Source organism: Helianthus annuus, chromosome 10 (assembly GCF_002127325.2).
Source record: "Helianthus annuus cultivar XRQ/B chromosome 10, HanXRQr2.0-SUNRISE, whole genome shotgun sequence".
In the NCBI taxonomy this organism is placed as follows: domain Eukaryota; kingdom Viridiplantae; phylum Streptophyta; class Magnoliopsida; order Asterales; family Asteraceae; genus Helianthus; species Helianthus annuus.
The window spans coordinates 110,382,550-110,410,026 of NC_035442.2; the positions used below are offsets into that span (position 1 = coordinate 110,382,550).

The following is a 27,477-nucleotide window of genomic DNA, read 5'->3' on the forward strand; positions in this document are numbered from 1 at the left end:
AGGAATTTTGACCTTGGCATACCTTACGTAAGTAATAATTTTATTTTTATGTTCTTGCACTTGATGATCTTAAGTATGACTCATTCCTCGAGTGACGTTCGTAGAGAGTGATTTAGCCAAGCAAGGATTGGCGTATAACAGGGCTAGGCAAGAACTATGGTATTCATTTTAGCACAACAAGATAAGACGCGAAGAATATACCAAAACGCGGTTATCATCAATCCGTTCCATCTAATTGTTTTAGAATCATGAGTAAAGTAGTAAACCCGATGATGATGGTGTAGTTGGTTGCACACACAAGCGGTATAAGTAGAAATAAGGTGACACTACCGGTCATTGGAAGCGTTACATTGAGGGTGTTGGCACAATAAGAATTATGTTGAAGAGTAACGGTTGGTCGAATTCATAGTGATCCGGTTTATTCGGAGCGTTTTCCACAGTCATCATGTGACAACTGGCAAAAAATAAAGGTAATTCCGTACAACTTAAACACGCAATTTAACGTTTAATTTCTCTCGTTACGATTTAATTATTGCATGATTAGGTCGTAGAAGTTCTAGCAATCATCGGACATGGTTAAAAATGCTAAACAATATTAACACAATCGCCATGTCGCGAGAAAACCGCAAACTATGTCCTAACATGTTGGCAAAATACTGAAAAACACTATTCACCTGCCAGCTAGTTCTAAAAGCTATCCAAACAAGCAACGAATGGCACGAAAGAATACTATAGTTGAGATATGAATGAAAACCCCTAATTAGGGACACCAAACACAAAAACACATTTACTTTCCGGTAAATGCATTTAATTGCACTTTATCCATTATGCGCCAAAATACAACCGAAACAGAATGTCTGCGGCACTAGAAATTAACATTTTAATGTCCGTAGGGCTTATAAATATTATAATACACCGTAGTTAGGCTTGTGGAGGCTAATGGATTATCCGAATCACAAGTTCCGGTGTTATGTCCTAACGACCACAACTTTGCCATTTTTGCGCTAACTAGCTAGTTAATTTTTTTTCGCCACCCAAACACCTAAACTAACAACCTAGTGAACTAGTTAGCAATATTTTGGTGTCAAAAATATTGCCGCAACGCTAACGGTGCAAGAACTACCTTAAACTTAAACCCCTAAACCTTTTTATTTAACTTTACCACTTACTTATTTATATAACTTTAAAAAAAAAAATAATATAAAACCTAATACCCCTAGTCATTTACGGTCAACATGGGGTCCCACCCCATGATCTACTAACTTGAAATATTGGCAAAAGAAGTATGGCATTGGAAGATTTGTTTATGACATGGAAAGATCTCATAAATTAACATCATCATACTACATCCTTAGCAACCACACCCTTTATCATTTTCACTTAAAATATCAACCAAAAACCTTCTCCTCTTTCCTTTTGATCTCGGCAGCCCTATCCCCACATAACCTCACCATTTTCATTTCAAGATCACCTTATTTTTACTAAAATTAAGCCTACATAAGACCTTCTAAGCATCAAGATCATATGGAGCATCCTTAGAGCTTGGTTTGGAGCTTAATCATCTTCTTAATCATCCTATAATCTTTTGCAAAATTGTAAGCTCTCACTAACCATCTTTTTAAGCTTATTATTATGTCTAGATCAAGGATGTACAAGTTGATCATCTTGAAATCAAAGAAAAATTCCACTTAAAACCCTAAACCAAAACTTAACAACTTACTAAATGTGAAGTATTATGTGATTATTATGTGTTATAGAGTTGTATGAGTTGTATGATGTTGCTTATCTTGGTTAAAATAAGTTGTTTAAACTTATAATTTAAGTTGAGCATGTTGTTTATTAAGTGTAGTAACTTAATAAGTGATGATCTTGTTATATTAGGCTTAAAAATATGATTTAAACAACTAGATGTTTAAATCAAGAAAGATCATCACCCTTAAACTCATGAGCTTTATATATATATGTGCTTAAACTTGAAAGATTAAAGATTTAAAGGACTAAACTTGATGATTAAAGACTAATAAGTGTGAATTTTTACTAAAAACAAGTGATTTAATAAATGGTTATGAAAACTACACTTAAAAGTCTTGGATTTCAAGACATAAAAGTGTTGGATTTTTTTTAGAAACTTTATATATATAAGTGCTCATGATTTAAGAAAATAGTAGTAGAAATTTGTTTACTTAAAGTTGTATTTTGAGGAGATTAATACATTGATGATGATTTGGAAATTTAAAAATGGTTATTAAACATGTTTTGAATACATGGGAAAAATGCCATAGTTTAGGGAAACTATGGCGAAATTTTATAAATATCTAATCGCGATTAAAATGAGATTAACGCGGTGATTAGCATGGTTAATCGTGATTAGTGATTTTAATGGTGATTAACAACCTTAATCGTGATTAGACAAACCCTAATGACAAGGGTTAAGTCTTAACCATATATGAGATATTTAAAACACAAAAAGGGTTTATTAAATAAAATGGGTAAACTAAGAGTGTATAAATCAATATAATTTGTGGAGAAAAATTATATATATTTTCAATACTTTATTTGGTGTATAATACATGTATAAGTATGTGTATGTACTAGTACTAGGAAAATGTACTAAAATAACACATACAATTTTTATAATAAATATACACTTACACTACGACCGAAACCTTACAAACATTCACAAGTGTGATGTTAGTCGCGGACCGTCGCGCCTACTAAAAATGCACAATTGTAATACCATAACTTAAGGCGCGAGCATCGGACGACGCTTTTTTATAATCGGCAAAACGGACCATCTCCACACCAAAAATATAAAAACAACTCACGGCGACAATTATAACAAACAAACATATTCTAGGCAATCAAAAACTTACATACACGACAATGAAAAACCGAAACGTTTAATGCCAAAAATAGCACTAAGTATAGTTATAAAAATTACTAGTATGATTAGTAAAAGTTTACCAAAAATGCATGAATATAAATTGTGGGCTAAAAACCACTATGGGCTTAAAATAACATACATATTGGGCTAGGCCCAACATCTTGAATTCATGGGCAAAGGCCCATTCCATAAACACCAAATAAGCCCACTCTAATAAATAAAATGGGCTAAGCCCAAATACAATATTAAAATGGACTAAGCCCACTAACTTAAAGTCATGGACTAAGGCCCAATGGCAAAAGGTATAAACCAAGCCCAAAACACTAAATCGTGGGCTAAGCCCAAAGTAAAATACATGTATAATTTTTATTAATATATTAAAAAAAATAATAATAAAATACATTATAAATACGGTATACCCACGCGTATAATACAGTATACCTACACGTATTATACGATATCCTTACGCGTATAATACGGTATACCTACACGTATAAATACCGTACACGTACACGTATAAAGCGCACAAATACAGTATACATACGGTAAATGTATAGGTATAAAAGACTCTAGTACATGATGATATACACACACACACTTGTTGAAGTGTACTCTCTCACTAAGGTTGTATTCATACGACAACGTATCTTGACGTTAAAAATAAATATTTTTAACACTTTTTACACTTATATTTGTGTAACAAATATAAAGTTTCGAATCGAAGTATACCAGAAACAAATGCCAACATATTATCATAAAATTTCGCAAGCGTTCCAAAAACAAAATGAAAACAATAAACGTTCAAGATGAGCAACGAGTACAAGGTCTAGGAAGGACCGGTGTGTCTAATGAGTTAGAACCCTTGTAGGTTGACTCGCGTTTACGGAACACGTTGATTGAATATATCTCTCTCAGGAACGCAAAGCTGTGAGTTCATGTCCCCCTTTTCTCTTAACTGTTTTCGGATTTATAACTCTCGGGGGTGGAATACATGTCTCAATGGTATGGTTTAGCTAGGGAATGAACTGTGAGATCATGTGAGCGAATAGTAATCTCTCTTAAGTGCCATTAATCTTGTATAAGACCGAGGGCAAAAGTGGTAGATCTATCGGGTGTAGCGAGCCCCACTCTTGGGTCCTTGTATGGCCCATGTAGTGCTTTTGTTGTTCTGACCGGGTGGACCGGAGGAAATTCGCTAGGGTTGAGTGCTTCCTATGTCGCCACACATATTAATGTCCTTGCAAAACATTAATGATCTGTTCATAGACGCTATACATACCTGTTTGTTATAAAAGATCTCTCATATGTTTAAAGGTTTCATTGGAGCTCACTCAAAACACATGAACTCGCTCAACTTTTGTTGATGTTTTCAAACTCACATGTATTTCAGGAAACTAATGGAACTTGGGTGTTGGTGTTTACTATGAAGCTTTTGGATTACAAGTCATCGATGTCATCCCTTTTGGAGGGTTTGGTCCATATATCTCATCTTCAATGAGATATAGGATGCAAAGCCTTATGTTTTAAACTTATGTTGAACTCGTCTTTTGTAAAACTTATAACTTATTTCGTTTTTGAATTTAAAATAACTTATGATGTGTAATATTTTTATTATGTCAATGGATGAACATCGTATGTTTTAATCATGTAGTTGTTTACTTATATCGTACGCAATGAAAACTAATCAAGTTCACACCGCGCGCTTCCGCTAATGAACGGGTGTGACAGATTGGTATCAGAGCTTCGATTGTAGTGAACTAGGATTCCTTCTCGAGTCTAGTCTACAATCACTAGGATCCTCCCACGAAAACATTTTGTGTTTGTAAAATGTTTTTCATTGCATATACAAAAGCACCAAGGTCCGATAACAAAACTCTTTTCAAGAAAACAAAGCGAGGACATTAATTGGGGCATAGTCTATATGGGTTAGACTTGCTGAATTAGAACTGAAATGCACAAGGACAAGGTGATTACATGTGATATGCTACATTTACTTTCCCATTACATATATAATAAGTAATGTCATTATTTATTGATATATATATATATATATATATATGCATGTTGTACGGAATATTTTGCCGAAAATGAAATACCTTCGACTTCAAATTCTATTGTTGTTCTTGACTCGCGCGATGAGAATATCGACATCGCATCTATTGCGAAGCTTATTGCGGATGTAGTTACTAAGTGAGACCTTAATCTTGGTGCCGTAGAAGATGGTTGTTCTTCCCTTGAATGTGGAAGATGCCAGACTTCGGTAGTGACGACGACGAGGCAGAGGAGGCAACCTCGGACAACAACTCTATTTGTGGGGCGAAGTCCCTGTGGCTTTTACGAATCATGATTGAAGACACTCTTGTCCAGACCAGGAAGATGAAGTACTCATCTTGAAGGTGCCCCTCCAGCTACTATTGCTACAAATTGTCTTTAGTTCTACTTCGTCTAACGTGGTGCCATTTCGCGAGTAATGACAACGGATGTTAGCACGTGGACCATCATTAAGGTCCCTTCTATGTTGAAGGTATGAAGACAGTAGTGTCCCCCCTCAATCTGATCATCTGCTCTGAACGAGAGAACGTTAGGGTGACCATGCAAGGCAATTTATTATTTCGGGGGCCCACGTAATAACAACTTGTAATGCATGGAAATCCGGATGGGCTCTGTAGGTCAAGCTAATGATCACTATCTATTCGAAAATCTTAAGTTCTATCTGGTAGAACACTAGCCGAGGTGGTATTATAACACCCTACGACACCGGAAGATCACGCGTATTTGTTCACACCTAACATTCGATTTATATCATGAGTCGGTTGAGACTAGTCAACTAAACAAACAACAAAATTGTTAGCCACTGCCACCACCAGCCTACCCTCTACCACCACACCATACTACACCTGCCGACCCTGACTTTTCTGTTCGAGCGCTTGACTTGGTGCTCCAACAGTAATTCAGTGCCCTCTCTCGTAGTGTCTACGAGCAGGAGGATGAGTATGTCCATCTTCTCAACTTGATCCATCCTTCACCACACACCACCCCTCGTACTCCTTAGGTGATTATTGCAGATACTTTTGTTTGAGAGTTGCAGACTCACTTTCAGTGTACATATGAAGACCTAGTATGAGCTGAAGACACCTGAAGATTTTGGAAGACCAATGTAGAAGGAACAGACTTACTACTTTTGTGTATTATGAACTTGTACGACCGGGGTTGTGTAGCCTCGAGTCCTTTTGTTTTCTTCTACTAAACAATGTATCAAGTTGTCTGATATATGAAAGCTCAGTAGTTTGTTTTCTTCATTACACATTGTTGCTTATACATGTGCATGTGTGGCTTATGTGATTACATGTTTGGATGATGTGATGATTATTTGTCTATTATCTATATGCATATACACCTTAGTAGACACATATTTAATCAAAAGTATTTGTCTAATCTTCCTTGACGTTTCTTATTAGAAGACAATGCCGCCGAGGCGAAGTATCAACACAAACCCCCTACCGAGAACAGAAGCCGAACTGAATGAGCGCATCTCTCAGGCTATCGCGCAGTACGAAGCCAACCGCTCCGAGCAAAGCGGTGGTACATCAGGAAACAATCCCCCTGCCGGTAATGTTAAATCGTCTATGAAACATTACAATACTCTCGTATATTCTATTTGTACTATGTCCATGCTCATTCACGGTTTGTGGTTGTAAATGTTTCAGGTTGCACGTACAAGCAGTTTTTGGACTGCAAACCTCTGAACTTCGACGGCACAGGAGGTGCCGTAGCATTTGTACGTTGGGCCGAGAAGACTGACTCAGTCCTGAGAATGAGCAAATGTCTTCCTGAACAAAGGGTCACCTACATTTCCGGGTTGTTCTTGGACGGGGCACTTTCATGGTGGAACCTACAGGTTCAGACAAAAGGGGAAACTGCTGCGTATGCCATGAGCTGGGACGAGCTCAAAGAACTGATGAGGAAAAAGTACTGTTCGAGGGCTGAGATCCAGAAACTTGAAACCGAGTTTTGGAATTTAAAAATGATCGGATCTGATATTGCTGGGTATGTACAACGCTTCCACGATTTGTCAAGGGTTGTTCCCTACTTGGTGGAACCTGAATTTAAGCGGATTGAGAGGTTTATCTGGGGACTTGCTCCTGAAATTCTAAGCATGGTTACTTCTTCCAAGCCCCCTACAATCAGCGAGGCAATCGACTTGGCTGTCGCCCTCACCGAGGAGGCTCTTCGTTTAGACAAGTTTTCAAAGCTGGACTCTAACAAAAAGGAGACTCATGTGGAGTCTACAAGTGATAACAAGCGGAAATTTTCGAATTTCAAGAAAGGCACCCGGGCTAACAACAAAAATTCTAACAAACGAAGGGAAGTTAACCTGCCGACCGAGCCCAGGACTGGCACAACAACCAATGCAACCGGTGGTAAAGGTTATGCGGGCTTTTTGCCCAAATGTGATAAATGTAGATATCACCATGCGGGTCCGTGCAAAACAAATAGGTGCGAAAATTGTGGCAGGATCGGGCATAACAAGGAGGCATGTTGGTCTGGTACGGGGCGTGGGAATAGAAACCAGGGAGGTAATGGAAATCAGGGTGGCAATGGAAATCAAGGTGGAAACAATAATAATAGTCGAGGTGGAAATGGAAATGGCACAGGCCAAGGTTGTTATGGATGTGGCGACAAGGGGCACTATCGGAAGGACTGCCCGAAGGAAAATCAAGCTCGTGGGAGAGTTTTTACAATAGGAGCACGCGAGGCACGCCAGGACCCGAACGTAGTTACAGGTACGTTCCCTATAAACCAACACTTTGCATCCATTCTATTTGATACTGGCGCCGACTTTAGTTTTATATCTATAGAATTTAAGAACCTACTTGGTCTAGAGTCGAGTAAACTAGACGTCCCGTATTCTATAGAATTGGCGAATGGAAAATTGGTCGAAGCGGATGAGGTTATTAAGGGTTGTACACTCTAGCTTGGGGAGCGAAAATTTTCTATCGATCTTTTACCCGTTGATCTGGGTAGCTTTGACGCGGTTGTTGGAATGGATTGGTTGTCCGACAATCGGGCAGAAGTGGTTTGTCACGAGAAGACCATCCGCATCCCACTGCCGAATGAAGAAACGCTTATAATCCATGGGGAGAAACGCGAGACACCTCTACGGATCATAAATTGCATGAAGGCGCAAAAGTGTCTTCGAAAAGGCTGTATAGCCTTCCTCGCCGACGTAGTCGATAAGGAAACCAAAGAGCCGAAGCTAGAAGACATCCCTATCGTGAAAGAATTTCCAGAAGTCTTTCCAGAAGACTTGCCTGGACTACCTCCACAACGTCAAGTGGAGTTTCGAATTGATTTGGTGCCAGGAGCGGCACCAGTGGCGAAATCACCATATCGGTTAGCTCCGTCTGAAATGCAGGAGTTATCTACTCAGCTGCAAGAGCTGCTAGATAAAGGATTTATCAGACCGAGTTTCTCACCTTGGGGAGCTCCGGTATTATTTGTTAAAAAGAAAGACGGCAGCTTTCGCATGTGCATTGATTATAGGGAGTTAAACAAGCTGACCATCAAGAACCGATATCCCTTACCGAGAATCGACGACTTATTCGATCAACTACAAGGTTCTAGCTACTACTCCAAGATCGATCTGAGGTCGGGTTACCATCAGTTGAGAATACAGGAAGAAAGTATCCCTAAAACGGCTTTTAGGACTCGTTACGGACATTACGAGTTTCTTGTTATGCCGTTCGGCTTAACCAATGCACCAGCGGTGTTCATGGACCTCATGAACCGTGTGTGTAAGCCATATTTGGACAAGTTTGTGATTGTGTTTATCGATGATATCCTAATATACTCGCGAACCAAGGAGGAACACGAGCAACATTTGCGAGCTATTTTGGAACTCTTGAGAAAGGAACAACTGTATGCAAAGTTTTCGAAGTGCGAATTTTGGATTCGCGAGGTTCAATTCCTAGGTCATGTGGTAAATGAGAAGGGAATTCACGTCGACCCAGCAAAGATTGAGGCAATTAAGAATTGGGAAGCGCCTAGAACCCCTACTGAGATACAACAGTTTCTGGGATTAGCGGGCTATTATAGACGATTCATAGAGAACTTTTCAAAAGTTGCTCAACCGCTAACGTCCCTAACGCAAAAAGACAAGAAATTTGATTGGGGCGAGAAACAACAGGCGGCGTTTCAACTGCTGAAGGATAAACTTTGTGACGCGCCTATTTTGGCCTTACCCGACGGTACCGATGACTTCATGGTTTATTGTGATGCATCGCGTCAAGGTCTTGGTTGCGTGTTGATGCAACGGGACAAAGTCATTGCGTACGCGTCTCGTCAATTAAAGGTGCATGAGAAAAATTATACCACGCACGATCTGGAGCTAGGTGCGGTGGTATTCGCGTTAAAGATCTGGCGTCACTACTTATATGGTACTCGTTGTACAATCTTCACAGACCACAAGAGTTTGCAGCACATATTCGATCAGAAAGATTTAAATATGCGGCAACGACGAAGGGTCGAGTTATTGAACGATTATGATTGTGAGATAAAGTATCATCCGGGCAAGGCGAACGTTGTGGCGGATGCCCTGAGCCGCAAGGAACGTATTAAACCTCTAAGGGTGCGAGCCTTGGAGATGACCATACATAATGATCTCACTTCTCGGATTCACGATGCTCAACAAGAGGCGCTTAAACCAGAAAATATACCAGCCGAATCCTTACAAGGAATGGAGGCACAATTGGTGCCAAAGGAGGATGGAACACTGTACTTTATGGGACGAATTTGGGTCCCGTTCTTTGGCGAACTACGAACAATTATCTTGGACGAGGCACACAAGTCAAGGTACTCTATACATCCGGGTTCGGATAAGATGTACCAAGATTTAAAAGAATTTTATTGGTGGCCTAAGCTTAAAAGCGACATTGCTGCTTATGTTAGGAAATGCCTAACCTGCGCTAAGGTTAAGGCGGAATATCAAAAGCCTTCAGGGTTGCTCCAACAACCTGAAATTCCCGTATGGAAATGGGAACAAATCTCAATGGACTTCGTTACTAAGTTACCCCGAACCTCAAAAGGCCATGATATGATTTGGGTAATTGTAGATCGACTTACAAAGTCCGCACATTTTCTACCGATCAGTGAGAAGGATAGCACTAGGAAGCTGGCCGAAATATATCTCAAGGAGATTGTGGCACGACATGGAGTGCCTGTTTCTATTATATCAGACCGAGATGGTCGATTTGTGTCTAGGATATGGCAATCATTCCAAAAAGCCTTTGGATCACAACTGAATCTTAGTACGGCCTTTCACCCTCAAACGGACGGCCAAAGTGAACGAACGATACAAACTTTGGAGGACATGTTACGTGCTTGTGTGATGGATTTGGGTGGAAACTGGGATACTCACTTGCCCTTAGTGGAGTTCTCGTACAATAATAGTTATCACACTAGCATCCAGGCCGCCCCATTTGAAGCATTATATGGACGAAAGTGTCGGTCCCCGCTATGTTGGGCGGAGACCGGGGATAAACAACTCATTGGCCCGGATTGGGTACAGGAAACCTCAGACAAGATCATGCAGATACGAGACCGTATCAAGATGGCTCGCGATAGACAAAAGAGCTACGCCGACAAACGACGCAAACCATTAGCTTTCGAGGTCGGAGACATGGTATTGTTAAAAGTCTCGCCTTGGAAGGGCGTAGTAAGATTTGGTAAACGTGGAAAGTTGAACCCACGTTACATTGGACCCTTCAAAATCCTGGAAAAGATCGGAACTGTTGCATACAAGTTAGAACTACCAGAAGAACTGAGCAATGTACACAACACGTTTCACGTGTCAAATCTCAAGAAAAGTCCTACACAAGAGACGGTTGTCATTCCAGCAGATGAGATACACGTCAACGAAAAACTTCAATTTACTGAAGAACCTGTTGAGGTTACGGACTGGAAGGTCCACAAGACACGCAGGAATCGTAGGAGGCTAGTTAAAGTTCGTTGGAACTCGCGTCACGGTCCCGAGTATACTTGGGAACGTGAAGATCAAATGAAATCCAAGTACCCTCACCTGTTTCCAGACCCCCCTGCAACCGGTAGCACGACTCGAATTTCGGGACGAAATTCTTCTAACGGGGGGAGAATGTGACAACTGGCAAAAAATAAAGGTAATTCCGTACAACTTAAACACGCAATTTAACGTTTAATTTCTCTCGTTACGATTTAATTATTGCATGATTAGGTCGTAGAAGTTCTAGCAATCATCGGACATGGTTAAAAATGCTAAACAATATTAACACAATCGCCATGTCGCGAGAAAACCGCAAACTATGTCCTAACATGTTGGCAAAATACTGAAAAACACTATTCACCTGCCAGCTAGTTCTAAAAGCTATCCAAACAAGCAACGAATGGCACGAAAGAATACTATAGTTGAGATATGAATGAAAACCCCTAATTAGGGACACCAAACACAAAAACACATTTACTTTCCGGTAAATGCATTTAATTGCACTTTATCCATTATGCGCCAAAATACAACCGAAACAGAATGTCCGCGGCACTAGAAATTAACATTTTAATGTCCGTAGGGCTTATAAATATTATAATACACCGTAGTTAGGCTTGTGGAGGCTAATGGATTATCCGAATCACAAGTTCCGGTGTTATGTCCTAACGACCACAACTTTGCCATTTTTGCGCCAACTAGCTAGTTAATTTTTTTTCGCCACCCAAACACCTAAACTAACAACCTAGTGAACTAGTTAGCAATATTTTGGTGTCAAAAATATTGCCGCAACGCTAACGGTGCAAGAACTACCTTAAACTTAAACCCCTAAACCTTTTTATTTAACTTTACCACTTACTTATTTATATAACTTTAAAAAAAAAATAATATAAAACCTAATACCCCTAGTCATTTACGGTCAACATGGGGTCCCACCCCATGATCTACTAACTTGAAATATTGGCAAAAGAAGTATGGCATTGGAAGATTTGTTTATGACATGGAAAGATCTCATAAATTAACATCATCATACTACATCCTTAGCAACCACACCCTTTATCATTTTCACTTAAAATATCAACCAAAAACCTTCTCCTCTTTCCTTTTGATCTCGGCAGCCCTATCCCCACATAACCTCACCATTTTCATTTCAAGATCACCTTATTTTTACTAAAATTAAGCCTACATAAGACCTTCTAAGCATCAAGATCATATGGAGCATCCTTAGAGCTTGGTTTGGAGCTTAATCATCTTCTTAATCATCCTATAATCTTTTGCAAAATTGTAAGCTCTCACTAACCATCTTTTTAAGCTTATTATTATGTCTAGATCAAGGATGTACAAGTTGATCATCTTGAAATCAAAGAAAAATTCCACTTAAAACCCTAAACCAAAACTTAACAACTTACTAAATGTGAAGTATTATGTGATTATTATGTGTTATAGAGTTGTATGAGTTGTATGATGTTGCTTATCTTGGTTAAAATAAGTTGTTTAAACTTATAATTTAAGTTGAGCATGTTGTTTATTAAGTGTAGTAACTTAATAAGTGATGATCTTGTTATATTAGGCTTAAAAATATGATTTAAACAACTAGATGTTTAAATCAAGAAAGATCATCACCCTTAAACTCATGAGCTTTATATATATATGTGCTTAAACTTGAAAGATTAAAGATTTAAAGGACTAAACTTGATGATTAAAGACTAATAAGTGTGAATTTTTACTAAAAACAAGTGATTTAATAAATGGTTATGAAAACTACACTTAAAAGTCTTGGATTTCAAGACATAAAAGTGTTGGATTTTTTTAGAAACTTTATATATATAAGTGCTCATGATTTAAGAAAATAGTAGTAGAAATTTGTTTACTTAAAGTTGTATTTTGAGGAGATTAATACATTGATGATGATTTGGAAATTTAAAAATGGTTATTAAACATGTTTTGAATACATGGGAAAAATGCCATAGTTTAGGGAAACTATGGCGAAATTTTATAAATATCTAATCGCGATTAAAATGAGATTAACGGGGTGATTAGCATGGTTAATCGTGATTAGTGATTTTAATGGTGATTAACAACCTTAATCGTGATTAGACAAACCCTAATGACAAGGGTTAAGTCTTAACCATATATGAGATATTTAAAACACAAAAAGGGTTTATTAAATAAAATGGGTAAACTAAGAGTGTATAAATCAATATAATTTGTGGAGAAAAATTATATATATTTTCAATACTTTATTTGGTGTATAATACATGTATAAGTATGTGTATGTACTAGTACTAGGAAAATGTACTAAAATAACACATACAATTTTTATAATAAATATACACTTACACTACGACCGAAACCTTACAAACATTCACAAGTGTGATGTTAGTCGCGGACCGTCGCGCCTACTAAAAATGCACAATTGTAATACCATAACTTAAGGCGCGAGCATCGGACGACGCTTTTTTATAATCGGCAAAACGGACCATCTCCACACCAAAAATATAAAAACAACTCACGGCGACAATTATAACAAACAAACATATTCTAGGCAATCAAAAACTTACATACACGACAATGAAAAACCGAAACGTTTAATGCCAAAAATAGCACTAAGTATAGTTATAAAAATTACTAGTATGATTAGTAAAAGTTTACCAAAAATGCATGAATATAAATTGTGGGCTAAAAACCACTATGGGCTTAAAATAACATACATATTGGGCTAGGCCCAACATCTTGAATTCATGGGCAAAGGCCCATTCCATAAACACCAAATAAGCCCACTCTAATAAATAAAATGGGCTAAGCCCAAATACAATATTAAAATGGACTAAGCCCACTAACTTAAAGTCATGGACTAAGGCCCAATGGCAAAAGGTATAAACCAAGCCCAAAACACTAAATCGTGGGCTAAGCCCAAAGTAAAATACATGTATAATTTTTATTAATATATTAAAAAAATAATAATAAAATACATTATAAATACGGTATACCCACGCGTATAATACAGTATACCTACACGTATTATACGATATCCTTACGCGTATAATACGGTATACCTACACGTATAAATACCGTACACGTACACGTATAAAGCGCACAAATACAGTATACATACGGTAAATGTATAGGTATAAAAGACTCTAGTACATGATGATATACACACACACACTTGTTGAAGTGTACTCTCTCACTAAGGTTGTATTCATACGACAACGTATCTTGACGTTAAAAATAAATATTTTTAACACTTTTTACACTTATATTTGTGTAACAAATATAAAGTTTCGAATCGAAGTATACCAGAAACAAATGCCAACATATTATCATAAAATTTCGCAAGCGTTCCAAAAACAAAATGAAAACAATAAACGTTCAAGATGAGCAACGAGTACAAGGTCTAGGAAGGACCGGTGTGTCTAATGAGTTAGAACCCCTGTAGGTTGACTCGCGTTTACGGAACACGTTGATTGAATATATCTCTCTCAGGAACGCAAAGCTGTGAGTTCATGTCCCCCTTTTCTCTTAACTGTTTTCGGATTTATAACTCTCGGGGGTGGAATACATGTCTCAATGGTATGGTTTAGCTAGGGAATGAACTGTGAGATCATGTGAGCGAATAGTAATCTCTCTTAAGTGCCATTAATCTTGTATAAGACCGAGGGCAAAAGTGGTAGATCTATCGGGTGTAGCGAGCCCCACTCTTGGGTCCTTGTGTGGCCCATGTAGTGCTTTTGTTGTTCTGACCGGGTGGACCGGAGGAAATTCGCTAGGGTTGAGTGCTTCCTATGTCGCCACACATATTAATGTCCTTGCAAAACATTAATGATCTGTTCATAGACGCTATACATACCTGTTTGTTATAAAAGATCTCTCATATGTTTAAAGGTTTCATTGGAGCTCACTCAAAACACATGAACTCGCTCAACTTTTGTTGATGTTTTCAAACTCACATGTATTTCAGGAAACTAATGGAACTTGGGTGTTGGTGTTTACTATGAAGCTTTTGGATTACAAGTCATCGATGTCATCCCTTTTGGAGGGTTTGGTCCATATATCTCATCTTCAATGAGATATAGGATGCAAAGCCTTATGTTTTAAACTTATGTTGAACTCGTCTTTTGTAAAACTTATAACTTATTTCGTTTTTGAATTTAAAATAACTTATGATGTGTAATATTTTTATTATGTCAATGGATGAACATCGTATGTTTTAATCATGTAGTTGTTTACTTATATCGTACGCAATGAAAACTAATCAAGTTCACACCGCGCGCTTCCGCTAATGAACGGGTGTGACACATCAAGCCTGCCGTATGCGAATAAGAATGGTTTACTAAAATCTATGTACGAAATTGAGTGTGTAATTGGTCGAACATGTATGAAGCCAACTTTGAAGGGTTGAACTAAGGCGTGTGCATTAGGAACATCAAGTACGTCACCAAAAGGTTTCATTACAAGGACACGAAAATATTTTCGAAATGATATGGTCATAAAATAATACACAACCATCCTCAGAGTACAAGAAGTGATCACTACGTATCAAAAGAAGAGTTTATCAGGTTATTTTTAAACTAGAGCACAATGTTATAGGAGTTTATGCGTAGACAATCGAGAATGTAGTGTGACCATGATAATGGAATGATAGGTTTATCTATATCAAGAACAGTAACTAACTGTCACCTTAAACGGTAAGCGTCGGCCAAGGCAAGGGCTAGGGGATAGACTAGTTTAGAGAGGAAAACTGTTATGTAATAGCAATTCTAACAATACAAAGAGTAAGATTATTGTTTATGTCATCATGCTTATCCGGGAGTTGATTAACTTATACCTCCGTCCTCCGTTGTCCCTCATGGTTCTATATAAGAGAAGGGAACGATTTTAAGGGTCGAAATGAGGTAAAAGTCGAGTATCACATTGAAATCTACAAACTACCAAGTTTACACACAATAGGGCAGAACCCTTCTCACGCTCATTAAGCCTCACTGGGATTTGCATGCACCTCGCGTCATTATTATGTGTGCACCCATAGTAATAAGGCGATTTGCATGCTTATCTCAATGCCTCTTAGCTTGCGCTCGAAGTTTCCCCCGTTCAAACAACACAACAGATGATATCACAGTTCTATGGTTTACATGAGTCGAAGAGTAGTGTCACACTATCAAGTCACTATGGTGTTAAACGTTTCAGTTCATGTATGCTGTGAGTGTGTGACTACTAAGCAAGTAATGCATAAAGTGAGAGAGAGACGAACCTTGCAATCTGGAGCTGAGTGTCATGATCGATTTTCGAAGTTGTTCGGTTATAGTCTGGTTTTACAAAACGTTTTAAAACCTAGTTCACTATAACCAGTGGCTCTGATACCAACTGTAACACCCCCAAAATTCCACCTGCGGAAACCTCGCGAGGCGTGTTACGCATCAGAGTTCGAGCCACCAATCACATTGAACCAATGATAGATATTAAATAAGTCATGACATTAACTACTATTATAAAATGTCAACATGTTATCAATTCTCAAAAGTTGTGTAGCGGAAGCATGTATTAATTCGTTTAGTAATAGTTTCACGATAACATTCAAAATCAATGTAACGTTTATAAGTCACCCAAGAGTCTCGATCCATGACCACTCCAGCACTCCCAGATAGCAAGTCCATGTTCCAAACGTTAATGACCTACAAGCATGCAAACAAGTGTGTCAGACTACGCTGGTGAGTTCAAAGTGTTGCTTACGTGTTGTGTTACCAGTTATATGTTAATGCGATTCAATGATACGTTACGATGTTGCTCAAGTTAGTTACCCTAGGGACTATGCCCTTACGTAACCGAGGAGTGTGCCTCTTAGCAACCCACTATGTTGTCCAGTTAGTTACCCTAGGGGAACCGCCCTTACGTAACCGAGGAGTGTGCCTCTAAACAACCATAGTGAAACCCAGATAATTAGTACCTAATAGCGCTATCAACTAATCACCCCCATTGCCCTCCAGGCAATAACCAAAACCGATTAAGTTATTTACCCAATGTTTCCCTTCCAAATGTTTACCAGTTGTCCCAAACCACCGGGACGCATGCTTGAGAAAAGTGCAGTGAACTCACCTGGGGTTGCTCGGTATGATACACGAAAAAGGTTCAGTTAAGCTACAATGTGATCAACCACGTCCTATCACAGTTACCATACAAGTCAGGTTTGGTTCAAGTAAAGCACGTATGTTCCACACAGGTTAACACGTTGCTAGCACGTATATATCATGGTACACTTAATCAATCAGGTAATGCTACAAGAAGCCCAAATAATATTGGCCCAACCCGTTGTGCGATCCGCCTACTTGTGCGTTCCACAAAGGGTTGTGCGGTTCAACTAACGTAACCCAACCAGTACCCGGCCCAATCATGGCAGCCCAATAGTATACGGCCCAATAAACAAATAAGCCAGCTTGTACGGTTCACACATCTTGTGCGACTGAAGTTCATATTGTGCGATCCAGACCTTTTGTACGATTGGACTGGATTGTGTGTGCTTGTGAATTGGGCTTCAAGGCCCAACCGTAAACAAATAACAGCCTTGTTCGTTCTGGTTAACCTTGTGCGTCTGATGAGCCTTGTGCGAGTGAACTGGGTTGTGCGACTAGCCTTTGGGCTTGTCCGGCCCAAACATACTCTTTTATACCCAGCCCAAAGCGTGACCAAACCCATCTGAAACGCCCTACTTATGCGGCCCAAACGCACGCAGCCCAACAGTTAATTATGGCCCAAGTGTTTATAAGCTATTTTGATGTTCGTGGGCCGGTATTTTATCAGCGATCCCTTACTCTAGCAGCCATAAAATTGTAGCATGCCATAACAGATCATCTACTCGTTATTATACCATCATCAATCCAAAACAATTAACAAGACACCTCTAATTTCCCAACAAGAGTAATCGGTTCATCATCACATTTATAACCCATGTTATCGCACAAAATTGCTAATCATTAGTTCATGTTTCTCAAACAGATTCATCATACAGTCATTCATCATCATCACTCTAACGTTTACTAGCCTATAACCCTGGTTACATGCATAGAAAATAGTGTACTGATATCATGGAATCATTACCCCATGTGACCATATTCCCCATGCTCATTTGTGTAACTATCACGTGCACAAATCGGTCCAATAAAATACATAACATGCAACAGACTTTTTGACTTTGTATATACACCAATTGATTGTCCTTGTTTCCACAACAATATCTATCTTATAAAATCGTTATTAGTATGATTAGTCTAGCAACACTTTAGCATCGAGCAAGCACATCAGTGAGTTTTTATAACACATAATCATCGATTACCCATGTTACACAGTCAATTTAATTAGCACCAAGGAACTAACAATTATATTTAATCAGCTTATGTTGCATCAAGTGTTATACATTCATGACAATTAAAACCATCTAATCGCTACATCACAAACTAATCTTCGAATTCATTATATACTCGATTCTCAATACCAACAATTGATCTGATTCTACTCGATGCGTATCTAAAACCCTAGATCATGTTTTTAACTCCACATATGCAAATTAATTTACTGGCAAGCAATACTAACCAGGAGAACGAGGGAAGGAAACGATGCTTCGATGATGGGGGAAAGGTCTACTGCCGTCACCATTCAAGAGGGGAAACAAGCTTTAGGGTTTGCGATCAGGCAAGAGTTGTGCAACATGCCCATGTATCTACGTATACATAACAAGAGAGGGGTTTTGGGCCGAGTTTCATTACAACAGGTGGATTGGGCCGAGTATAAGTGAAAACAGTGGCGGCCCAATGTAATTTAACAATCAGTGCGGTCCAAGACTACAAAATGCATTGTTAATCTCAATAACACACTACATTAATCAAAATTATTAAAGGCACGAGTGATAGACAGATTCTAAAAAAAATAATGAACGTGTAAGGGAGAAGTAGTGAGGGATCAGAATCGCAAGACTGAAAGGTACTAGTCTTGAAAGTTCGGGTTGTCACATCATCCCCAACTTGAAAGAAATTTCGTCCCGAAATTTGACAAGTAAGAACTGAGGAGTGAAGTGAGGAAATTAGGATTATTGCGGATTTTGCTCGGGTGTCACACAAGACGACTCTTCTAGGTTCATGCGGCAGCAAAAGGACATGAACATAATGAAATAATGCCTTGCTAGCGTTTCAATGAAAGTTGCCGTTCAAAAAAAAACATAAGGAAATAACGCATCCAATTTTGAATAAATACGGGCAATAAAATGATTGTGTGATTACAAATTGGATTAAGAGCATTCATAATAATACTTTTTGAACATTGCTTTTGTCCCAAGATCATACAAAACTCTTCTAGGTTCATGTCGCAGCGGAAAGGCATGAACATAATGAAATAACGCATCCAATTTTGAATAAATATGGACAATAAAATGATTGTATGATTACAAATTGGTTTAAGAGCATGGGAAAATTACAGCAGTAGCCTTTGACCAAGGCAATTTTCAAAAATAGCCATTTGACCAGGCATAAAAAAGCCCGGTCACGCTCCCCATCCCAGTAAACCGTCATTTTTATGCATCTTTAATCCAGCCACAACCAAGCGGACACGTGTCCTCCTAGCTGAATGGGCTTTATGCCGCTACCTCTCAAGCCGAGCCACTTCATGCCCAAGCCGAGCCGCTTCGCCCAATCTCTGATTTATGCCGCTTTGTGGTACTGCCAAGCCATGCCGTTTCATGGCCAAGCCGAGCCGCTTCGCCCCATCCCGAGCCGCTACACCCTGGATCTAAGCCGCTTCAGCATTGCCACCTACCCCAAGCCGTTTCATTTGAATTTTATGACCTTTCAACACATGCCCAAGCCTTTACATGTGTTTTTTATGTATAATTTCGTAACTATATATATATATATATAACATCTGGATTTTGCACACATGTGTTTTTTGTCTTCTCGTTTTCTTTGTTTGAATACATACTTTGGTCACGTTTAGTATAACTCATGGGTGTTAAGTTTGTGATATACACCGGGGGAAACTGGGAGGTTGTTAACGGGAACATCGAGTATGTTGCCGGTCACGATTGTATTACTAGACGTGGTTTAGAAGTTGAAACCAATTTTTCCTACATCACTTTTTAAGTTATATTCGCAAGATGTGTGATATTCAAAATATTACTCGGATATCCTACCGGATGTCTTCGTTTACAGATCCGATCGATATAATGAATGATAATGATGTTGTTTTTTTCTTTAATTTGGCTCAGAGTAAACCGTTTGAATTATTTCAATTATATGTCATTTAAGGGATTCGGTTTTTTAAAGCTAAGAAAAACGTCATTTTCTTAAAAAATACAACATTGAAAAAATTTGTCCCGCCTATACTTCAAAAACCAATTTGACATATTTTGATGTATTTTGATATTTTTTTAAAAAATACTACTGAAATTTAACAAGAGTTTTGAAAATTTAACACCATAAATCTCAAGGTCATGAAAGGTCATGGCTTGTACTTGTAGCGGCTCGGTTTGGCCTTGAAAGGTCATGGCTTGTACTTGTGGTAAACATATATATACACAAAAACGTAGTGGCTCGGCTTGGCCTTGAAAGGTCATGGCTTGTACTTGTAGCGGCTTGGCTAGCTTGTGGGGCAGGGGGCGAAGCGGCTCGGCTTGGGCATGAAGCGGCTCGGCTTGAGAGGTAGCGGCATAAAGCCCATTCAGCTAGGACACGTGTCCGCTTGGTTGTGGCTGGATTGAAGGTGCATAAAAATGACGGTTCACTGGGATGGGGAAGCGTGACCGGGCTTTTTTATGCCTGGTCAAATGGCTATTTTTGAAAATGAGTAAGGTCAAAGACTACTGTTGTAATTTTCCCTAAGAGCATTCATAATAATATTTTTTGAACATTGTTTTTACCCATTTTTCCACATCATCCATTTTTAATTATATTGTGCACCTTTCATTTTTGCCTCATTTTTATGCAGGTTTTAAAATGACTAAAAACAACCAAGTGGTGGCCTTCTTGTCCTTTTAATTTATATATTACAGAAATGGAGAGATTATTTGTTAAAAGTTAAAAAAAAGGTGACAATTGTTATATGTTATATTGCGTGGGTTTTTGATGTTTTTGAAGTATGAATTTTTTTATGTCATAGCTAAATAGACACGTATGTCGAGTGTTTTCAATCTTCCTTCACAAAAGTATATGTTTTTACTTTAGTTATTTATTTTTGCATTTTATACCCTATTTAATTTTGAGCTCATGTTTAAATATACAGTAGAATTTAGGACACGTTAGAATCCAAAGAAACACTAGTAAATCATATGATTTGAGGATAATTATCATTCGAGTGAAACTCTTTTGGATGCAAAGTGTAATATCCAGTACTTGGTAACTGATAAAAATAAATGCAATAATATAAAAACAATAACATTCTTTCAAAATAAAAGTGTTATTGATCTTATTAAACATAACTTCGAAATATGAAGAAAGTATTCAATTAATATCTATTGTAAATATAAAGTAAAAAAGACTTAATATAACGATGATTCTGATGATGGCCGTTCGTTATTCGTTAGATAGTCAATCATATCCTAAGCAATGTTGTAAAACTAGGTCTAGAAAGCCGAGTACTCGGCCTAATTACTCGGAATTGATCAAAGACAGTCAACCTCGGCGGCCAGAATCGGATTTAGTCGGACAGCTCAGGACAAATTTGACTTTAAGAAAAATCGAACATAATTTTTATGTCTATAATATTAATCAATGAATATCATTTTTTAAAATACTTTGGTATTAGAGCATGCATCTTTTCTATTTATATTGATATTCACGTATTTTGTTATAAATATTAGTAAAATTATGATATATGACATATAGAAAATTAACCCTCCCTTCCAGTGGACCACTTCCGTAGGGGTGGGTTGTTCCTTTACCCAAAAATGACATTTTATTAGCAATCTGTTGCACATAGATTCTTATGATGTAATTATGTTTCAGATGCATAATTACCTAATTACCCTTTTAAAGCATTGACGTGAAACTGAAAACAAATGATAAAAACAATAAAAATGAAAACCCTTATAGACAAGTTAAATGAAAATTATCAAACTTGAAAATCAGGCTTCAACTATTATTACCTCAATAATGAACGTAAAATGACTCAATTACTGTCGGTGAAATCCGCATCAATAACATCCCCTTCAGGTCCCTTACTTGAAGACTCAGAGGACTGAGCACCCGGTGCATCACCAGAAGTAGGATCCGCAGCCGGTGCACCAGGCTGGTTGTACAGTGACTGTCCAAGCTGCATAACTTCTTGGTTAAGAGCAGCCATCGCATCCTTTATGGTCTGTGTCGACCCACCAGATATAGCCTCCTTGAGCGATCCAAGTTTCTCCTCGACTTTTTCTTTAACAGCGGCTGGAACCTTATCTCCCAATTCTTTCAACTGTTTTTCCGTCTGGTAAACCACTGAATCCGCTTGGTTCTTTGTGTCTATCGCGTCTCGTTTTTCCTTGTCTTCTTTTGCAAACTTCTCTGCTTCGTTAACCATTCTTTGTACCTGTTCATCACAATAGTCATAAGATTAGGGATGAGCAGAAAACCGAACCAAAACCGATTTAACAGAGCTGAAATTACGGTTCGGTTACGGTTTTGCATTTTATAAAAACCGAAAAAACCGGAACCAAACTGAATAACCTAAAAAGTCATTTTTTAGTGTTTATTATATATTGATTTATGAAATATTAGTTTTATTCTTGAATGTTAAGTAGTTACAATAAAAACATTAGAATGTTTATTTTTCTTGGAAATGATTTATCCATTGCCTACAAGAAATAACAAAATTTAACATAAAAATTAAATGATTTTCAAAGTATTATAAAATGAAATGTCTTAACAAAAACTTTGGATAAATATAAAAGTAGATTAGAAGGTTAGGTTTATGTGAATAATATTAATCAAAAAGAATAAATATAATGACTTAAATTTAAACATCTAAGAAAGATTCTTAGATCTTGGATTTTTCTTTTTATTTTTGTACCTTACTTAATTTTGTTCCAAATACCGGAAAACCGAACCGAACTGTTACTCAAACCGCAAAAACTGAAACCGAACGGTTTTCAATGACTGAAAACCAACCGAACATTTTGGTTACGGTTTCGGTTTTATCATAAAACCGAACCAAACCGTGCACACACCACACAAGATCATGTATCAAATTTGTCATATGGGTCAACCAAAACTCATTTTGACCTATTACCCAACCCACCGATTTTGACAACTCAAAAAGAACAGAAAAAATTAGATACCTCATCATTAGGAAGTGTGCTGGCACCGGTAATGGTGATATCTTGCTTCTTTCCTGTGCCTTTATCAATGGCGGTGACAGACAAGATACCGTTTGCATCGATGTCGAACTTGACCTCGATTTGCGGGACACCACGTGGAGCAGGGGGGATTCCATCAAGCTTGAAGCTACCAAGAGACTTATTGTCTCTAACAAATTCTCTTTCGCCTTGAAGAACGTTAATTTCGACACTTGTTTGACCATCAGCGGCTGTTGAGAAAACCTCTGACTTTGAAGTGGGAAGGGTTGTGTTTCTTGGGATAATCTTTGTCATCACACCACCAAGGGTTTCTAGACCAATGGATAGGGGCGTCACGTCAAGTAGAACGATATCACTCACATCTCCAGCCAAAACACCAGCCTGAAGATCAACAAATAACCACTTTCAATACGAGTATCCAAACACCCAACAATATAAAGAAAACACAAAATATGATCGATGAAAACAAGAATTAAGATATTGTACCTGCACTGCAGCTCCCAAGGCAACAACTTCATCAGGATTAACAGTAACATTTGGTTCCTTTCCAGTCAGACTCTTAACAACGTCCTGAACAGCTGGAATACGTGTTGAACCACCAACAAGTATCACTTCATCTAGATCACTGAACGAAAGCTTTGCATCTCTTAGAGAATTTTCAACTGGTTTTTTAAGCCTGAAAAAAAAAAACCAAATTTATCATTTTACGATCATATATTGACAAGATATATTCCAAACAAAACATTGAAACTTGTAAAAAATATAAATGTACCTATCTAGTAGATCTGAGCACAATTCTTCAAATTTTGCCCTTGTAAGAGTGGTGTCAATGTGTTTGGGACCGTCATTTGTGGCAGTGATGAAAGGCAAACTAGCAAGAAAAAGAAAAAAAAAACAAAAATCCATAGATTCATAATTTCATTTTCCATAAAAAACAAAAAAAGAATAAACAAGCATGTTTTTAATGATGCAGTTACCTAATATTTGCTTGTGTCAAAGTTGAAAGTTCCATTTTAGCCTTTTCGGCTGTCTCAGTCAAACGTTGTAAAGCTTGTTTGTCCTTAAGTAGATCTATGCCTTCGTCTTTCTTGAAACTTGCAGCAAGCCAATCTACTATTCTCTACAAGAATATATAAAATACAAATGGATTTATAATAATTAGAATAATGGTAATAGTAAATAAACACTCATATTGGCTCAAAAACAATACTAACCTTGTCAAAATCGTCCCCACCAAGATGTGTATCTCCAGAAGTAGACAGCACCTCAAATACTCCATCACCAACCTCAAGAACTACAATCGACAACATGAGAAACAAACATCAAAAAACACATTTCATAACATGTGTGTACATTGTACAAAAGTTAACATAAATGGATATTTACGCGATTAGACTTGCACAACACTAATTTCAAAATTCATAACCAATACGAATTCAAGATACACAACCTTAAACCCTTGTCCAAATAAAAGTGTAATATAAATTCAAGATGCATAATCCTAAACCCTAATTTACATAAGTTCATGTTAACAAAATTATATTTTCCACTACGCCTACTCTGATCATCATATGCCATATAATAATAATAATCAATATAAATAAATAACATAAAAACAAAGGAAAGATGGTTATCCCCAAATCCCCTCACCTGAAACATCAAACGTACCACCTCCTAAATCAAACACCAATATAGTCTCATTATTCTTCCTTTCAAAACCATAAGCCAAAGAAGCCGCAGTAGGCTCATTAATAATCCTGAGAACTTCAAGACCCGCAATCCGACCCGCATCCTTCGTCGCCGTCCTTTGAGAATCATTAAAATAAGCCGGCACGGTCACAACAGCTTTAGTAACCTTATCATTCAAAAACTTAGAAGCATCATCCACAAGCTTCCTCAAAACCTAATCACCAAAACACACCAATCCAGCATAAGCCAGTACTCAATTACACAATTCAACAATTTAACCTAATTAATATTATCAAGTACTGGTAGGGCTGTAAATTAACCGAACGTTCAGCGAACAGTTCGCGAACCATTCGACGGTAAGTCCGTTTGTGTTCGCTTGATTAATAAATGAATCAACACAAACAAAAATTTCGTTCGTTTAGTTAAATCAACAAACATGAACAGAGGCCGTGTTCACTCATTTACGTACGTGAATGCTCAGTAACGTGTTTGTTTATGTCCGTTTGTGTTTGATAGTTACAAGAGTTTTTAGTTGTTATATTTCATTTAAAAACTTCAAAATTCCCACTAATTAAATATTTAATAAATATTGGTGCACCGTATATTACATTGTATATACATAGTATATTACATAATATTTTTGTTTACATATTCGTTTCTTAACATGAATGTTTTTTTGTATTCGTTTGTGTTCATGAGCGTTCATTTGTGTTAATGAACGGACACAAACACGTTCATTTCCACGATGGACGTACACGAAACACAAAATCTTGTTCGGTAGGCGTTCATGAACACATTTTATTTGTTAACGAACAAAGACAAAGCCCTAAGTAGTGGTATATAATAAGTAACATATACCTGAGCTGAAATTTCTTCAGCAGCAAACTGTTTCCCAATAGCAGGACAATCAAGCTTCACATTCCCATTCTCATCTCTCACAACCGTATACGAAACCTGCTTCGACTCCTCGTCAACCTCCGACATCTTCCTCCCAATAAACCTCTTCACCGAAAAGAACGTATTCTCCGGATTCACAACCGCCTGCCTCTTGGCAATCTGTCCAACCAACCGGTCTCCAGTCTTCGTGTACGCCACCACGGACGGCGTCGTCCGCTGTCCTTCAGCGTTCGTCACAATAACCGGCTTACCGCCTTCCATCGCTCCGACGGCGGAATTAGTAGTTCCGAGGTCGATTCCGACGACCTTCTCTGCAACAACTCTGAGGCCACCATTGTTGCGGCTCTTTTTGAGCTTTATTTGTTGAGAGAATGAAACGGAGGTACGTAGCCCTTTGCCGAATAAGACTGATTTGGAGGATTTGTTAGTTGAGGTGGATAGAAGAGGATTGATGTGGACGGTTGAAGCGGCCATTGGTAGTTGGAGTTGCAGGCGGCTTAAACCCTAGAAATTTGGGGAAGATGATGGAGTGTTGAGTTTGGAGATGAAAGACGAAGATAATGTAGTGGATGGACGGTGTAAGTTTTATTTGTGAGAAGTTAAGTTAAAACACCTGTAGTGTAGTGGTTTATTTTTTTTTTTTACGTTTTTTCCCTAAAAAACGCCTAAACACATCCATCGACTATTTAGGGGGCGTTTTTCGTTAAAAATTGGGTTGAGGCTTGGCAAATTAAACGTAGGATCAAGATCCTTTTGGCCAACTATATCCAGTGCCGGCTATTGGGCCGGCCAAGCCAGGCGACGGCCCGAGGCCCAAATTTTGAAAGGGCCCGAGAAGTTTTTATTAAGTTTTATATATTATACGTACTTAAATAACCTCTACCATCGCCTATTCTAGAGCAGTTGGCAAGTGTGTCGTGTTTTGTCCTTGGGGTTTCTGGTTCGATTCCGTCACCGCGTGTTATTTTTATTTGTTTTTAGCTTTCCAGACTTTAAATGCTAAAAGTATTTATTTATGAAAGAGTTGATAAATGGGTTGTTAGTCTATTGGTTTACGAATTAAATATATACAGGATTGGTGTAGGTTCGATCCCTCCATTTCCCACATCTTTTTCCTTTTTTTTGGATTCCAGTTTATTTTAAATATGAGTTGCGTCTCCAACTTGGAAAAATATGCAATGGCAATGGCAATATCAATATCTGTAAGTGCATCTAATATATGCAATGGCAATGACAATATCAACATCAATATCTTTAAGTGCATCTAATATCAAAAGAAAATCATATAAAGGTATACCTTCATCTAAAAATGACCTTTATCATAAAATTTTAGATGTAGCAGTAAAATATAAAAATGTTATATGTGATAATGTAATATGACAACTTTATTATATTACATTTTACTTATGCTTATAAAAACCTATTGGGCATAATATTTATTATTTATATCGAGTATCCGTATCGTATCTCATCGAACAAAACCAAGATTCGATCGATACCAATTATAGGGAGGGGCCCAATTTTTTTTTATTTCGCACGAGGCCTAAAAGATTTTTAACATTCTTGGGGACGGCTCTGACTATATCACTACACTTATTTCTTCATTAGTTTTAACTAAAAGGGAAAAAAAAATAATAATTAGGTAATCATTAGATGGGACATTATACCACTACACTCATT

The 27,477-nt window shown here is 37.8% G+C and overlaps 1 protein-coding gene and 2 long non-coding RNA genes across 3 annotated transcripts; 2 read left to right on the plus strand and 1 right to left on the minus strand.

The window, feature by feature from the left end:
• Positions 1-1,371: 1,371 nt before the first annotated feature.
• Positions 1,372-4,574, plus strand: LOC110882264. The gene is made up of 3 exons (XR_002560036.2): positions 1,372-1,595; positions 3,753-3,811; positions 4,275-4,574. It is a non-coding gene; the product is annotated as an uncharacterized LOC110882264 (long non-coding RNA).
• Positions 4,575-11,958: 7,384 nt separating this feature from the next.
• On the plus strand, positions 11,959-15,085 carry LOC110882265. The gene is made up of 3 exons (XR_002560037.2): positions 11,959-12,182; positions 14,338-14,396; positions 14,860-15,085. It is a non-coding gene; the product is annotated as an uncharacterized LOC110882265 (long non-coding RNA).
• Positions 15,086-21,934: 6,849 nt separating this feature from the next.
• Positions 21,935-26,448, minus strand: LOC110885481 (stromal 70 kDa heat shock-related protein, chloroplastic). The gene is made up of 8 exons (XM_022133190.2): positions 25,759-26,448; positions 24,862-25,114; positions 24,426-24,505; positions 24,189-24,331; positions 23,984-24,082; positions 23,698-23,887; positions 23,194-23,592; positions 21,935-22,445 (listed from the first exon to the last, which is right to left on the minus strand). Exons 1-8 carry the CDS (start codon positions 26,269-26,271, stop codon positions 22,044-22,046), a joined length of 2,079 nt encoding a protein of 692 aa, XP_021988882.1. The 5' UTR covers positions 26,272-26,448; the 3' UTR covers positions 21,935-22,043.
• Between the last annotated feature and the right edge of the window lie 1,029 nt (positions 26,449-27,477).

Excerpts from the sequence above, each read along its gene's own strand:
- LOC110885481 (XM_022133190.2), bottom strand. The coding sequence starts at position 26,271 with ATGGCCGCTTCAACCGTCCACATCAATCCTCTTCTATCCACCTCAACT. Across the intron at positions 24,083-24,188 it reads TTGACACAAGCAAATATTAG|TTTGCCTTTCATCACTGCCA; the intron begins GTAACTGCATCA and ends TTTTCTTGCTAG. Across the intron at positions 23,888-23,983 it reads TGCTCAGATCTACTAGATAG|GCTTAAAAAACCAGTTGAAA; the intron begins GTACATTTATAT and ends TTTTTTTTTCAG.